At 43.6% G+C, this 17,596-nt stretch overlaps 1 protein-coding gene across 4 annotated transcripts in view; it reads right to left on the bottom strand.

The window, feature by feature from the left end:
* si:dkey-16j16.4 (uncharacterized) overlaps positions 1 to 17,596 on the bottom strand; it is a 154,094-nt gene that overhangs the window by 124,438 nt on the left and 12,060 nt on the right. For all 4 annotated transcript variants that reach the window (XM_068027772.1, XM_068027771.1, XM_068027762.1 and 1 more), the window contains exons 2-3: positions 16,527 to 16,605; positions 12,053 to 12,519 (exon numbers count right to left, since the gene is read on the bottom strand). In XM_068027772.1, the coding sequence (XP_067883873.1) occupies positions 12,053 to 12,519; positions 16,527 to 16,605 (546 nt within the window). The remainder of the gene's footprint in view (positions 1 to 12,052; positions 12,520 to 16,526; positions 16,606 to 17,596) is intronic.

Here is a 17,596-nt window from a genome sequence, read left to right as displayed (position 1 = left end):
CATTGGAAATAGAGAGAACGGGCACAAGACTGCATTTATAAATTGCATACCTAAACAGCATCAAGGAGAAGCTGGGAACAGCTGGAACAGATCCATGCTGCAAAGCACTAACCAAATGACAATCCAATATTTAAGGCAGTTTGAGAGCTGTCAGCTTCAATGAAGCTGGAGACAGTGACGGCAACCCCTCCAACAGTCACATGGTAATGGGCTTTGGAAGAAGAGAATAGCAGCATGAAGGACACTAGTTAAAGAGGCTTGGGGAGAGTGTAAATAGTGATGGTAGTGATGGCAAAAAGGTTTTGGCTGGAGTCAGTAGCCATTATTCAGCCAGACCATAAAAAGCACAGGAAATCCCCAGAAAAAGCATGAGCACCTCCATTAAAGCCAGAACGATTTAAAAAGGAAAGGGGAACACCCAATAAAGCCTGACAAAGCATAAGAAAGCAAAATGGATCCAAAACTTGGAATGTCTGATAGCTTCCACGATCAGGAAGGACCCAATCAGGTACAAAATTGGTCCTTACGGAGAAAGAAACTCCTACAATTTAGGATAGCTTCCCAACTCCATACTAAACGAGAAGTGGAATAAGTAAATACCCTTTAATGTTCTATGGGCGCAATTGCGGATGACTTGATTGTGAGGGAAGGGTTAGACGAGGCTTCTGATAAATTTAAGGACGTACTTCAAGCCTTTGACATATTTCAGTTTGAGCAGCAATAAAATTCTGGAAAGAGCGAAATTTAACAAGTGAATCCAGAAGATAGGCAAATCTGTCATTTCTTTTATAAATGATCTGTACAGATTGGCACAGGGATGTGAATATGGTGAATTAAAAGAGTGGAGCTGATAAGGGACCAAATAGTTGTCGGAATAGCTAATGAATCTTTGTCAGATCTCTTGAAGTTGAAAGAGGACCCTACACTCGAGAAGGCAATTCAGATGATACGACAGGCTGAAGTCCGTAAACAAAATTGAGCCATTCTGCAGGCTGAAGAGAAGCCTTAGAAGAAATACAATGACTGTACAGTTTTTAAAGACAAAGATGGAGAGGCATTTTGTAGTGAACAAGACACACACAGGTGAGAAGATGCATGTCACAGGGAAACTGTGCCAGCAACGTAGAGCCAGGAAGACCCACAGATGGGAGCAGTATCCAGCTCGTAAAGCCGAACGTGTCAACTGTAAAAAGACTAGGCATTATGGAAAAATGTGCATAGAGCGAAACCTCTTCGCACAAAAGCACAAAACAAAAGACCATCACTCAAAGAGCGGTGAATGAAGTGCACCAACTTCCAGTAGAAAAAGAACTAGGGGGAGATTTCCTAGGGAGAAAAGTTAATGACCCAAATCAAGGATTTTGGATGGCGGACACCTAATGAATTGCAAACTGGACACAGGTGTTAGTGTCACGGTTCTGTCAGACCCAAGAGCCATGGTTGATGAGACATTACCTACAACTGGTGGACACAGTTGCATGGTCCAGGCAGGACCCAACTGAAAGCGAAGGGTGAGCATCAAACAACTCTCCAATATAGAGGGAGACAAATTATGGAAACCCTACACGTCTTGCAAAACCAGGAATTTTCCCTCCCAAGTAGAAATGCGTACTTAGACCTGCATCTGATCAAGAGTGATGAAGTCAGACAGTCGCTTTTCAGCCGAAACCTTTAACAGGTCTAGGAAGACTCAAGACGGGCATAAAATCACCCAAATGCTATGCCAGTGTGTATCTTTACACCCAGAAAAAGATACCTCACCTGTTGATGAACCACTTTCAAGAACAGTTGGAAGAAGTGACGAGAATGGGGGTTATCTGTCTGGTTACACAACCAACCGAGTGGTGTTCAGCCACGTTCCTGTCCCAAAACAAAATGGAACTTTACGTATTTGTGTGGATTTAACGCAGCTTAAAGCAGTAGCGTGGGAGATTCACCCAACGTCCACAGTGGATGACAACTTAATGAAATTGTCTCAGAGCACCATGTTTACTAAACTCAATAGTGGGTTTTGGCAGGTACCCTTAGATGAGATCTCAATATTGGCAGCACAGTTGCACAGTGGTTAGCACCGCAGCCTCACAGCTCCAGCGACCCGGGTTCAGTTCTGGGTACTGCCTGTGCGGAGTTTGCAAGTTCTCCCTGTGTCTGTGTGGGTTTCCGCCGGGTGCTCCGGTTTCCTCCCACCTCCAAAGACTTGCAGGTTGATAGATAGATTGGCCATTGTAAATTGCCCGTAGTGTAGATAGGTGGTAGGAGAATGGTGGGGATGTGGTGGAGAATATGGGATTAAATGTAGGATTAGTATAGATCGGTGGTTGTTGGTCAGCACAGACTCGGTGGGCCGAAGGGCCTGTTTCAGTGCTGTATCTCTAAATAAAATAAAACTAATCACATTTATCACACCTTTTGGGAGGTTTTGTTTCAATTGGTTACCATTTAGAATAACTTCCACACCAGAGATCATCCAAAGGTCTAACATCACAGAAGGGCTTAAAAGGAGTTATTTGTCACATGGATGACATTCTGATACATGGGTGGACAGTAGAAGAACGTGACCAAAGAGTTCGAGTGGTTCTACAGCGACTTCAAGACACACGGCTAACTCTGAACAAGAAGTGAAAATTTTCCAAGACCTCAATTTGTTTCTTGGGGATACATAGTAAGCAGTAAAGGTATAATGGCAGATCTACAGAAGACACGGGCCATTACAGAATTCCCTACTCCTACTTCCGTTCAGCAGCTCCAAAGATTCCTGGGAATGGTGAATCAATTAGCCAAATTTCTACCTTATTTAGCACAGGTAACAGAACTGCTAAGACAACTTCTCAGAAAAGATCAAGCGTGGTGTTGGAGTTCATACCAAGAACGTGTATTCTGGAAGGTTAAAGATATGCTCATATCACCAGACTATAACCCTACACTACCAGACACCTCCTCATCTGGGTTAGGAGCAGTCCTTTTCCAGAAGCAACCTGATGATACTCAGGCCAATATACTACATATCTAGAGCTTTGTCCGACACAGAGACAAGGTATGCGGTAATTGAAAAAGCACTTGCCGCATGGGAATGTGTAAAATTTTCTGGCTACATTGTTGGATAGAGTGTCGTCATCGAGACAGACCATAAATCATTGCTATCTTTATCGGATGAAAAGGAGTTCGCAAAAATGCCTCCACGAATCCAACGATTTTGTTTAAGACTGTATGAGACTGTATACATCCAGGGGATGATGCAAACATCAGCTGATGCGCTATCAAAAGCGAAGGTAGACCTTCCGACATGACAGGATGTGAATGTTGTGCATGAAATTAGAATCATATTCGCAACATAGTGAAAATTGGCCAAACATACAGAAACTGCAAGAAATATGTCAAGCCCAAAAAGCAATGAAAAATGTATTCACATAAAGCAGTATTACACACAAGGGTGGCCATAAGAACGTCAGAGTGGGAAAATGAAGAAAACATTCTATAATAAAGAAAATACTTCACAATTAGTGAAGACTTGCTAGTTTACAATGACAGACTAGTGATTCCCAGTTCACTGAGATCGGATATCTTAGAACATCTACATCAAGGCCATATGGGGACGACAAAGTATGAGCAATATATTAAAAGCAAAATACTGCAGATGCTGGAAATCTGAAATAAAAACAAACAGAGAATGCTGGAAATACTCAACAGGTCTGGCAGCACCTGCGGTGAGAGAAGGAGAGTTAATGTTTCAGGTCGGTGACCTGTCATCAGCGATGTGGCCAGGAATATCCAAAGACATCGAGAATGTGACCTAGAACTGTCAGATCTGCAATACAAAAGGCCAGAACAGCGTGAACCTCTTAACTACTCAACTTATGACCAGAACTTGGCAATGACAAGGTATGGATTTGTTCATGTTCAACAGGAAGTCCTACATAATCATCATTGATTACTTCTCAGGTGGATAGAAGTGTGCAAGTTACATTCAACTACAACAGAAGCAGTTGTAAAAGTTCAAGACATCTTTGCGACACATGGTATCCCTGACAAAATACTGAGACAACGGACCACAGTTTGCGACAAAAATAAGATTAACATTTCTCAAGTTCACCACGTTATCCACAGTGGAATGGTGAAGCAGAATGAGGTGCAAGAAACCATCAAGTCCTTATTGAAGAATGAAAATCTTCCAACCTCACTTCTAACTTAGAGATCTACTCCGTTGATGTCTGGACTATCACCTGCAGAGTTACTGATGGGCAGGAAATTAAGAACATTCTTCCTGTGCTGCCTAAAAAAATTGCTTCCAGGATTGAATGTCTGGGCCAAGAGAGTCAGAGACCAGGAAAACTCTTAGAAGGTGTCATGCTCGGCTTCCACCTGCCAAGAATGAGGCGCATTAATTTTGTCATGATTTTAAACTGTTACTGGAGTGAAGAAAGGACTTGTCAAACAGATCAGCTGTGGCTGGAAAAGACATTTGCATATTAACAGATGGTGATTGGAAGGACAAAAGGATCATTCCCTGATGCGTTCAACCGACAACGGACCTTGATCAACAGGGATTGTGTGCAAGAGGAGCATTCCAGAGACTGCTAAGGTGATACAATCCAAGACGTGGTCAGACCAGTTAGTCACATGACTAACCTGCTTGGCAACCTGGGTTTTTTCTGAATTGTACAAATAGTTTGAACAGGAGAGTGTCTGTTTGCCCCTGGACTGAGAAGATCTCTCTCCTGTCTGCTCCCATCTCTTTCGCACAAGCCTCTGAATCCACTGAAAACACACGAACCCCCAGGAGAGATAAGTCTCCTAAAGCGAACGAGCTTTAGAAGAATACTGGGCCCCAATGAAAAGCAAGATCAAACCTACAATCAAGGACTCTACAGTGAGCTCGAAGATCCATAACAAAAACTCTTCAGAGATTGCTTCAAACTTTTCCACTTTATTTTTATTCTGCTCTTTTCTGTCTCTATTTGCATGTGTGCATCACGTATGCATGCCAGCGCGGGCGCATCGTGTATCCATTGGCATTAACTGAATTAGAGTTTAAGTTTAATAAATTTCAACTTTTCTTCTTTAAACCCAAGAAAGCCTGTTTGTGCTGGTTTCTTTGCCTTATAATTGGAAAGCCATGAACAAGGATTCACCAAGGGTGATCTAAAAACACTGTTTAAAATTAAACCCGGTTACGGTAAGACCAGGTGAAGGCCGAGAGGGACCCCGTGACACCTTTCTCAACGGGTCGTAACAAAGGCAACCATCTCAAAATCACAACAAAAGATTTTGTACCAGAGACTTACCCAAACTGCATAACGTCCAAGGAGTATGGATATATGCCCTAGAAAGGGTCTGTAATTCACCAGGGTTGGTGTGGTACAAGTGAAGAAAACATATGTAGAAATAGGAGAACAATTATCTCTATTACCTAGAAGCAACAGATGACACAGGTGAAGATGAGCAAACCCAAACTGAACAGAATGCTACAAGAGTTATTAGTTGACCTTATCCAGACTCAAGACTCTCTTAAAAGCACCCTAGCTACACTAAAACTACACATAATATTCACACTGAATATCATACTCACATGTATACAGACATGCACAATCAAAATTAGACTCAAATAAAAAAAATTCAAAGACTTCCATGAAGTGACTAAATTAAACTAAATGTCCAAGGCCTCCTCAACCACTGGTAAAATACATGGACCTCGCTGTTTCTCCTTGGAATTTCCTCCCTAAATCTCTCCAATCTTAAATAAAAACAAAATACTGCAGATGCTGGAAATCTGAAATAAAAATAGAAGGTTCTGATGAAGGGTCGCTGATCTGAAACATTAACTCTGCTTCTCTCTCCAGATACTAACCAGACTTGCTGTGTATTTCGAGCATTTCTCATTTTTATCCCCTCCAATCTTATCTCCTTTAAAAATCACTTCAAACCCATCAATTGCAATATTACTTGTTCTGTTGATATGTGAACTATTGTAAGACTCACAGGACTACAAGTAATATCCAAAGAAAACATGGGTTTTTATTTCTAACTTTACTAGAACACTAGAGCCCTTGACATCAAGGCAGCATTTGACCAAGTATGACATCAAGGAGCCCTAGCAAAACTGGAGTCAATGGGAATCAGGTAGAATATGCTCCGCTGGTTGGAGTCGTACCTAGCACAAAGGAAGATGGTTATGGTTGTTGGAGGTCAATCATCTGAGCTCCAGGACATCACTGCAGGAGTTCCTCAGGGTAGCGTCCTAGGCCCAACCAGCTGCTTCATCAATGACCTTCCTTCAATTATAAGGTTAGAAGTTGGGATGTTTGCTGATGATTGCAATGTTCTGCATCATTTGCAACTCCTCAGATACAGAAGCAGTCCATGTAGAGATGCAGCAAGACCTGGACAATATCCAGGCTTGGGCTGACAAGTGGCAAGTAACATACACGTCACACAAGTACCAGGCAATGACCATCTCCAACAAGAGAAAAATCTAACCATCACCCCATGACATTCAATGGCATTACCCTCGCTGAATCCCCCACTAACAACATCCTGGGGGTTACCAATAACCAGAAACTGAACTGGAGTAGCCATATAAATACCGTGGCTACAAGAGCAGGTCAGAGGCTAGGAATCCTGTGGTGAGTAACTCAGCTCCTGACTCCCCAAAGCCTGTCCACCATCTACAAGGCACAAGTCAGGAGTGTGATGGAATACTCTCCACTTGCCCGGATGGGTGCAGCTCCAACAACATTCAAGAAGCTCGACACCATCCAGGACAAAGCAGTCGCTTGATTGTTTGTGGACAGGGTGCCATTCACTCCCTCCACCACCACACAGTGGCAGCAGTGTATACCATCTACAAGATGCACAACAGCAACGCACCAAGGCTCCTTATACAGCACTTTCCAAACCACCCAAAAGGACAAGGGCAAGAGATGCATGGAACACCACCACCTGCAAGTTCCCCTCCAAGCCACACACCATCCTGTCTTGGAACTATATAGTCATTGCTTCACAGCACTGTAGGTGTACCTACTCTACATGGACTGCAGCAGTTTAAGAAAGCAGCTCACCATCACCTTCTCAAGGATAATTAGGGATGGGTAATAAATGTTGGCCTAGCCAGCCATGCCCACATCCCAGTAACGAATGAAAAAAAAACATATACACACAAACAGTTACTGCATGAGCCACATCTAAACACATCTCAGTCTGTTTGCTACACCCACAGCTCCCTGGTCACGTGTGACACATCACTTCCTCCAGTGACATTCACTTACAGCTCCTTAAGGTGGTCCACTTTTAAGGTCGTCCCACAACATCTCGCAGACCAAACTTTTAGTCAACTATCCTAATCTATGCTGGCTCGGATTCTGTTTTCCTTAGGCCTCAGTGTAGCATTTTGGGATTTTTTTTTTTAAATGTTAAAAAGGTGCTATATAAATGCAAATTGCTGCTGTTGAAATGAACCTTTGTTGTAAGTCTGACAAATTATTTGCATAAAGTTATTGTAAGTTTTGTAAATGGACAGTTTTGAGCTGTATAACAGTCGAGTGGTTACAGGTCTGTGGCAGTAATTTGATGTTATGAATTTCGACTATTATACTTGGTAAGATCAAGTACAATTGTTCCTGTAGTGTAGTGTCACCAATAAGGTAGATACAGCTAATAACGACATTGATACCTCTCTTCCAGCGCAAGGACCTGCTTGTCACTACCAATACTTTCCCTTTCACTCATTTGGACAATACACTACACAATTGTGCCACCCAGTCTCCTATATAGAAACACCTGCATCTCCAAGTTCTCCTCCAAGTCACACACCATCCCAGCATGGACATATATCGTCATTCCTTCAAAGTGCACTAAACACCCATTGTGACAGCTTTTACTGACCAACATCCCATTCCCTACACACCCATTTCAACACCCAGTGCCCTTTATACCCACCATAACAACCTATCTCCAGCCTATCTCACATCCTGTTTTATAAATCCACTTTCACAGCTAACTCACGGAAATGAAAGAAAATATTTCCTCATGGAACTCCCCTTTCCAAGGATCCACAGGGGGCTTCTTGAAATATAAATAAATGTTCACAAAGTAATTCACTTTCCAATTCTGCTTTGTAATTCAGGCTCCATGCAAGTGTGTACTTATATGAAGTTATTAAGTGGATAAAAGGCAATTTCTTGCTATTCATTTGTGTGAGACCAGTCTGGTATACTAGGAGGGGGAAGGGCACTGGGAGCGAGTGCTGCTCCCTAGATCAGCACCAGATAAAAGAAGCTATTTTGATTATGATCAAATTTTAAAAGGTTACCACTTGCAGTGCGATATATTCTGCATAAAAAGGATGGTAGAGAACAAGACAGCATACAACAAACTTCACAACTGAGGCAGACCAAACCAATACCATTGATAAGAGGTGAAAACACAGAGAAAGAGAATGAGCAGGGTACTCCTGGATCCAATGAACAGAGGATGACAGGGTTCCTGATCTGGGCCCATGAACAGATGGCAGACAAGACTCCCCATTACAGTGAAGAAAGGGTTCTCTGATCCAGTAAAGAGAGGACAGACAGGGTTCCCAGTTAAGGGCCCATGAATAGCTCACTGTGGAAGTGTGACAGTTCCACTCAGCAGCATTCAGGCATCCTTTGCAATTTTAAACTTCATTAAAAGCTGACAAAACAGTCATCTCTTTGACAATGCTAAAAATGTCCAGAGTTCAAAAAAAAAAGCCAGTGCTGTGAAGAGGGAGCAGTGCGCCAGCCCAGCTTCCAGGTGGAACCAGTACCTCAACATTCCATGGGCCAGCAGTTTGGCAAGGTCACTCCCAGTTATACTGCAGTCAGCGTAGCACATTATTCATTACAGAGTGAACATGGTATTAACATACATTCCTCTCCTTCTCTCCCCACTCCCTTTCCCTTTTCACACTTGCTTGTTCCTTTCTCCTGGATGTCAGTGAAAGCTTTACAGTTAAGAGTTCCAAACAACCACTCATGTTGGTACTGCATCCTTCATGCAACATCAGAGTGCTTTACAAGAGGCAAAGGATGACAGTAAGCAGGAGGCAGAAAGGATTAGAGGAGGGGACGAGGTGGCTGAAAGAACATTCAATTTTAATTCGACTTTTAAAAGGTGAGGTGATTTTGCCAGTGCTCCAACATTGGAAAGAGATATTCCCATATTACAATAGTGACAACATTTCAAAAAATGACTTAGTTGGCTGCAAAGCACTTTGGGGCATCTAGAAGCTGTGAACATAAAGAACAGGAGTAGGCCATTTAGCCCCTCGAGCCTGTTCTGCCAATGAGATCATGGCTGATGTGTTCCTCAACTCCATCCACCTGCCTTTGCTCCATATCATTTTATACCCTTGTCTAGCAAAAATCTATCAATCTCAGATTTAAAATTATCAATTGAGCGAGCACTTACTGCTTTTAATTGGAGAGAGTTCCACACCTCAAAGACCCTCAAAAATGTTTCCTAACTTTGCTCTAGAATGGTCTGGTTCTGATGAAGATTACATTCCCTTGTTCTAGATTCCTCCACCAGTGGAAAAAGATTCTCTAGCTGCCCTATAAATTCCTTTCAAGATTCTAAAAAATCTCAAATCAACCTGTGACCTTCGATATTTCAGGGATTACAAACCTACTTTATGTGATCTCTACTCATAATCTAACACTTCGAACTCTGGTAATTTTGAGGTGAATCTTTGTTGCACTCCTTCCAAGGCCAATATATCCCAAGATGCAGTGCCAGAATCTCAGTACTCCAGATTGAATTTTACAGCACAGGAGGCCGCCATTTGGCCCATCATGCCTGTGCCAGCTCTCAAAGAACTATTCAGTTAGCCCAATCCTCCCTGCTCTTTCCACATAATCATGCAAATTTTTCCCCTTCAAGTGTTTACCTAATTCCATTTTGAATTTGCTTCCACCATCCCTTCACGAATGCATTCCAGATCACAACCCACAGCTTAAAATTGAAAGAATCTCATCTTCCCTCTGATTCTTTTGCAAATTATGTCAAATCTATGTTCTCTGCTAACTGACCTTCCTGCCAGTGGAAACAGCTTCCCCTCATTTACTTTTATCAAAACTCTTCAGGACTCACTAACCAGTGATAATAGTTCTTTCTCAGTTACCGGATCAAAACTCTTCAGAGATTTGAATACATCTCGATCGGATTTCCTCTTCAACTTCCCCTCCTGCTCCACCACCCCACTAAAAGTGCCCCAGGATCATTCTCTTCTTATTGTATAGTGAACTTAACCTATACCCACTCCATGACTGACATCCTTTTTAAAATAAGGTGCCCAAAACTGGATACAACATTTTAACAGCAGCCAAGCCAAAAGACAACAAATAAATCTTTTATAGTCTATGCCCCTAGTCATGCTTTCACAAATAGATCAATACCCTCCCACTTTTAAAACCCCAGTTCAAGGCCAGAACATTCCAGTGCAGGACAGGGGTCAGGGTGAATATTACCCTGCAAGTTAGACGTTAAATCTAGGCCTGTCTAGCTGTCGGCCTGCGATGTTTCTGGGAGGCAAGTAACTAAAACTCACATTGGCACACTTCTAAAATAAAATCATTAGATCGTGCACTTAAACAGTCAGCAGTCGGAAAAGCTGCTGGCAGTCACCAGAGCTTGAGAAAGAGCTTGACCACATAATTCTCAAGAGTCCTAAATATTTTCAGGAATCTAATGAGACCTTTCTGGCATCTCTGCACTGCTGGCAGACGGTTCACAGGTTTTTTGGAAGTGATTATATGCTGAGGGACTCCATCCTTAAAAGGCCTCGTGGCTGGAGCCTTTCTCCCCTCTCTCCCTCAGGGGTCTTGTTAAAGGAAGCCTAAGTTTAACACTGAAGAGTCTCCAGGCCCTCACCACCACCATTACCACTATCCAGGTTAGCAAATATGAGCAGTGAGGGACAGGAGATCTGCTCTGCAATCTGACTTTTCACCGACCAGTTTAAAAAACATCTCATTACGGTCAGCTGGTTTATCGTAAATCGCTGTTGCTATGGTTTCCCGTGCTACGAGCAAACAGACTCAGGCATTATTGACGAGATTTACCTTGCACCCTCCTACCATCAGACCTACCTATCCTCACAAGCAGCATTATACTCCAGTGCAGTACCGAGGGGGGCTGCAGTGGCGGAGGTGCCGTCTTTCAGACAAGGCCCTGTCTACCCTCTCAGGTAAGAAATCCCATGGCACTATTTCAAAGAAGAGCAGGGGAGTTACCCGCCGGCGTTCTGAAAAATATTTATCCCTCAAACAATATCACTAAAAAAAACAGATGATCTGGTCATCATCACATTGCTGCTGGGAGCTTGCTGCATGGAAATTGCATGCTGTGTTTCCTGCATTACAACAGTGGCTACTTCTTCTTTGGCCTCCTTGTCTCGAGAGACAACGGGTAAGCGCCTGGAGGTGGTCAGTGGTTTGTGAAGCAGCGCCTGGAGTGGCTATAAAGGCCAATTCTATAGTGACAGACTCTTCCACAGGTGCTGCAAATAAAATTGGTTGCCGGGGCTGTTACACAGTTGGTTCTCCCCTTGCGCTTCTGTCTTTTTTCCTGCCAACTGCCAAGTCTCTTAGACTCGCCACACTTTAGCCCCACTTCAAAAGTAGCTCATTGGTAGAAAAGCATTTTAGGATAACCAAGTTGTGAAAGATACCACATAAATGCTAGTCTTTCTTTTACCTGCCATTGGAATCGGTTTTAAAGTAGGTGCATCTGTTCTCTGGACTATATACATTGGGCAATCCTGTTCTGAGGAACTGGACTAAACTGAGCCTTCCTAACTCGAGCAGGTTTTTCCACATAGGACCTACTGATCCTGAAGAGCTATACTACATTCTGAGGAGCGAAGCTCAGGATTTGTTTCACATTGGGCCCACTTGTAATGTAGAACCTCAGAAGATGTAACAGGAGCTGTATTACTTCAGGCCTACCTGTCCTCAGGGATGGTATTATGATTCTTTTTTAAAAAGATGAAAACAGTACCTATTTGAGTTAGATTCACAGACAACTTTGCACAAACCTGTTGCATTTTCTCCAAGTCCAGGCTTGGTCTGCTGAAGTCTTGGCCCTGCCTGTGCCTTTTGCATGGCGTCGCCTGGTCAACTGAGGTGCCGACACTAGCCAGTATAATCTGTGCTGAGGGCCTTCGGACCAAGGGATGGAGTCTCTTGGGAGGGGAGGCACTGAACGGCACAGGGCTGCTGCAGCTGTACTTCTGTTCGGCCTGTTGTACAGGCTTGAAGGACATGCCACACAAGTCTTTGACTTCTTCGTCACTAGAGGATGTACTGTCACTGTAGCAACTGAGTCTGTTCACCTGAGACCACTTGCGCTTCTCCCCTCCAAATTCTCTGTTGATGCGTTCAAGTTCCTCCTCGGAGCTGTCACAGTCCAGGGGGTCAAATATCGTCCGTACTTTGCAGAGGTTCTCCTGGTTTTGTAGATGGCTTGGAGCCAATGGTGACAAGTGGCAATTCCTTTGGCTTTCTGCAAAGAGTTTAGAGGAACAAGATCCCATTTTATTTTCTACAGCTTATGGTTTACATCAACTAGAACTCCTCTATTTAAAAAAAGGACATAGAATGAGACAACACAAAAGGAGGAGGCCATTCAGTCCACCATGCCTGTGCTGGCTAAAGTAATTGTGTCATGACTCTGATTCCAAGAGAAATTGCTGAGTAGATGGTACATTTAACATGTTTACCACAGCTTGAGAAAGATCCTGGCCAGATAATTCTTCAGCAGCCTAATGAGATGTTTCTATTCAGCATGTTTGCAGCAACTACTGAATAAAATCTGAAAATTCACACATCGCACTGACTCCAACTTTAACTTTCTTTTGCAAGAGGATAGAACCCCTGACCACCGACAGTGGTTATGCTACTGGACTAGTATCCAGCAGGTCTAGATTAATAATCTGGAGATACAAGTTCAAATCCCACCACGGCAGCTGGGGAATTTAAATTCAATTAATTGAATAAATCTGGAATAGAAAGCTAGTCTTGTTAAGAATGATCATGAAACTACTGCATGGTCATAAAAACTCATCTGGTTCACTGATGTCCTTTAAAAAGGAAATATGCCATTCTTACACAGTCTGGCCTATATGTCACTCCAGTCCCACAGCAATGTGGTTGAATCTTAACCGACCCACAAGCCACACAGTTGTTAAGGTGGTGGTTCACTGCCATCTTCTTGGGGAAATTTGGGATGGGTAATAAATGCTGGCCTTCCAAACAATGCCCACATCCTGTGGATGAATTTTGAGGGGGGAAAAACCTCCCTCACCCTTCACCCAGCAATCCTGCATCCTTAAACCAACCACCCACCCCCCCCCCCCAGCGAGTTTTGCATCATCAAAACACTATACCCTGATTTTCCTCATCACCTCTCCTACTCGTTCCAACTTTATAACAATGGACTTGGTACCTTCACCAAGATTAATTAAAAAAAACATCAAGTGCTCTACAGCTCATGCATGTCACAGTATTAGCAGTTGTACACATGCATTTAAAAGATCACAAATTACTCATACTTAGCAATATAAGGCACTTGTGCCCATCATCATAACAACTTGCCTTTATATAGACAGCTTTTAATGTAGTAAAGCACCCCAAGTGGCTCTACAGAAGCGTTATCAAACGGAATTTGACACGGAGCCGGATAAGGTGATATTAGGATATATTGGTGACCAAAAGCTTGGTCAAAAGATGTAGGTTTCAAGAGGTGTTTTAAAAAGGAGGAGAGAGGGGGGCAGAAAGGTTTAGGGAGAGAATTCTAGAGCTCAGGGCCTTGGCAACTGAAAACACAGCCATCAGTGCTGAGCGGTCTTCTTGAACTGCTGCAGTCCATCTAGTGTGGGTATGCCCACATTGTAGGGAGGGAGTTCCAAGACAGTAAAGGAATGGTGATATATTTCCAAGTCAGGACAGTGTATGGCTTGGAGAGGAACTTGCAGGTGGCGGAGTTTCCACACATCTGCTGCCCTTGTCCTCCTAGGTGGAAGAGATCGCTGGTTTGGAAGGTGCTGTCGAAGGAGCCTTGGTGAGTTGCTGCAGTGCATCTTGTAGATGATACACACTGCTGAAACTGTGCAATGGTGGTGAAGGAAGTGAATGTGGAAGGTGTTGGATGGGATGCCAATCAAGTGGGCTACTTTGTCCTGGATGGTGTCAAGCTTCCTGAGTATTGTTGCATCCAGGCAAGTGCAGAGTGTTCCATCGCACTCCTGTCTTGTGCCTTGTAGACAAGCTTCGGGGAATCCAGAGGTGAGAGAGTGAGTTACTCACAGCAGAATTCCCAGTCTCTTACCTGCTCTTGTAGCCACAGTATTTATGTGGCTGTTCCAGTTAAGTCTCTGGTCAATGGTAACCTCCATAATTTGGATAGTGGGGATTCAGCAATGGTAATGCTGTCAAATGTCAAGGGGACATGCTTAGATTCTCTCTTGTTGGAGATCATTGCCTGGCACTTGTGTGGCACAAGTGTTACTTGCCGCTTATCAATCCAAGTCTTAATGTTGTCCAGGTCTTGCTACATATGGTCACAGACTACTTCAGCATCTGAGGAGTTGCAAATATCTACCAGAACAGAGTTGCAAGGGACCAGCTTTGCGAGAAGGAATGCAAATAACTATAGCAAGTTTGGGCTTGGCCTCAAATAGGAAGATAGGAGAAGAAGCAGGCAATTCATCCCCTCAAATCAGTTCTAGTATTCAATTAGATCATGGCTGATCTATATATTAACTCATTACCCCTCTTAGGTTCCATAACCCTCAATACACTTGCCAAACAAAAAACTCAATTTTTCAAATAACCCCTCACCTCAACAGTTTACTGGGGGAAAGAGTGCTCCAGATTTGCACTACCTTTTGTGTGTAGTATGCTTCCTTGCTCACCCTAAAATGGCCTAGCTCTGATTTTAAGGTTATGTGGCCTAGTTCTGGACTTTCCCACCAGAGGAAATAGTTTCTCTCCATCAACCTATTCAACTCCGTTAATCATCTTAAACATGTCAATTAGATCATCCCTTTATCTTATATACTCAAGGAAATACAAGCCTAATAAGGTAAATATTCAAGTATTATTTTTGGCTAGTTAACTGTTGAGTGGTCCTGTTTGACTGACAAGGAGTCTGGCCTGAACTAAAGGAAGAAAGTAATTGAGTGAATATGAAGAGTTCGGTCTGAATGCAGCTCGACACTGAAGTGTTGCAGCTCAAAACCTCTTCCAGTTCTTGAAACTTTTTGGTCCTTTGTGGTTTATCGTCGCAGAACAGTGGAAACGGATGCGGAGCAGAAGTTGGCAGAGGTGGGGACTTCCCGGAAATCAAGTGTCCCCAAAGACAACCTCAGCTGTTGAAGGAATGGAAAGGGGGAGAAAGGTGCAGAAGTTTAGGGAGGGAATTCCAGAGTTTAAGGTTCAAACAGCTGAAGACTCAGCCGTTAATGGGGCAGTGAAGGAAATCAAGGATGTGCAAGAGGCCAGAACTGCAGGAATGCAGAGACCTCAAAGGCTTGTAGGGCTCTACCAGTCCTTCCACCTCTCCCGGCCACATGTTCAAATGTCTTCCAGAATGTCTCAGATACCAGGGTCAGTGGGGGAAGAGCAATTTGAAAATTGTTATTGCCAGATGCTAATGGAATCAGACCTACTGCTAAATTATATCCAATGATCATAACTGGGGAGGAAGCGGGCGCAAAATAGCTGAGGGCAGCACTGATGTATCAATGTATTGAGCAAGTAGGACGTGAAGAATTCTCTGCTTAAAAAAAGGAGGAAACATATTCAACTGAAATGTAACCTAATCCCCGATACTATGAATGGGATCTCATCAATGTTCCCTCGGTTACGAAAGCTCACTAAGTGGTTACCTGGCTACGGTGCCCAACAGCAGCCTCAGTGCCAGGTGAGGTGTATTTCTCTTGCGGTTTATGCTGGGGAAGAGCAACTTTAAAAATTTAGTAAATTAAAGCACACACTCCCCGTGATCTCAAATGGGCCATTGATCGGAGGACTATTATTAGCCGAGAGCGAGGTAAAATAACCAGGACACCCACTCAGTGATCAATGAGTCCAAATAGAAAATGGGAAAGTGTGGTGAAGCAGTAAGGAGGTGGGGTGAAGGCTATGAAGCACTCGGTTGTCAAACAGAATAATATTGACTGCCTTCCTCACACCTTAGTAATTGCCACCAGTGCCCAAAGAAGTTTTGATGCCCATTATCTACCAACAGAAGCATGTGAAAAGATCCTTAAAACAGCACTTTGACCTCCAGACCAACTTGGTCTAATTGGGGAAAAAGGGCAGCCTAGGGTTAAGGGTTAAAACCTCACTGAAATCACTAAACAGATTGCCCATCACGCTCATTTTTAAGTCCTCTTATACATTTTAAGTCATTTACCTAATGGTTTACGGACTGCTGGTTTAGATCCTCCCATGCACAACTGATTCCAATTTTACTGAGCACGGACAGCACAGTCCTTCATTCCCTACCTTGGTTGATTAGCGCCAGTTCCCGATTCTCTCCTTCTGAGTCGTCACTGTCGCCCTCATCCCTCGGCGAGTAGGAGATCTGCAGAGACAAGGTGGAAGAGGAGGCACATTACTGAAAGGGAAGAAAGAGGACCAGGCCACATGATCAGGGAGCAGCTCTGGCCTCAGCACCAGATCTGAAGCACGGAGCAGCAGGGATGACACCATCGAGTTGGATGCATTTCTGGAGGTTTCATCGCATAACCTCCTGCCGCCAAGCGCCCCGCCGTCTCACACTTCCCCCAATCACTTAAAATGGCCATCCTCAGTTTCCCTACCAATTCTCTACCAATTGGAAGGCAAGTAGACTCTGCATTTCCCTATTGAGTGCGCACTGCAGGCCCAAAGTCAGAGGTGCATTGTTTCTCCCTCCTCCAGAGACTGACTTATTGTATTCCAAGCACCCACACATACAAAATTCATTTACTGAAGAAATTTTTATTAAAAAAAGCATAAAGACGAGTTTTGTTTTAAGCTATACCAGCTTAGCAGAGCCATGCTAGTGAATCTTCTCCCCATTAAATGATGCGGTCAAGACAATGACCTACCTGCTGCTCTCCCACGTTTTCACCCTGAACTAATTTGGGCCAAGTCCAAACTTCTAAAGATGCATCCTAATTCAAGCAATTCACTTAAGCTGACACCATGATACTTGCTACCACCCACGTATGCACAGGCGCACACACACACACACACGCTCCTGGTTATTCTGAACTGAAACAATTCCTCCTGGGCCATTCAACTCTGCAGTTTTTTTAAAATTCATTTTTAGAACATGGGTTTCACTGGCAAGGCCAGCAGTTACTGCCCATACCTAGTTGCCCTCAAGAAGGTGGCAGTGAGCCACCTTCTTGAATTGCTGTAGGATGGGTGGCAAGGGGTCCTCCCTCAGTGCTGTCAGCTCAGCCATTTCTGAATTTTGACCCAGTGACAATGAAGGAAATGTGAAGTGCGTCCAAGTCAGGAGGTTGCGTGACTTGGAGGGGAACCTGGAGTTGATGGTGTTCCTATGCGCCTGTTGTCCTTGTCCT

Source organism: Heterodontus francisci, chromosome 3 (assembly GCF_036365525.1).
Source record: "Heterodontus francisci isolate sHetFra1 chromosome 3, sHetFra1.hap1, whole genome shotgun sequence".
In the NCBI taxonomy this organism is placed as follows: domain Eukaryota; kingdom Metazoa; phylum Chordata; class Chondrichthyes; order Heterodontiformes; family Heterodontidae; genus Heterodontus; species Heterodontus francisci.
This window is presented reverse-complemented; position numbering and strand designations above follow the sequence as displayed.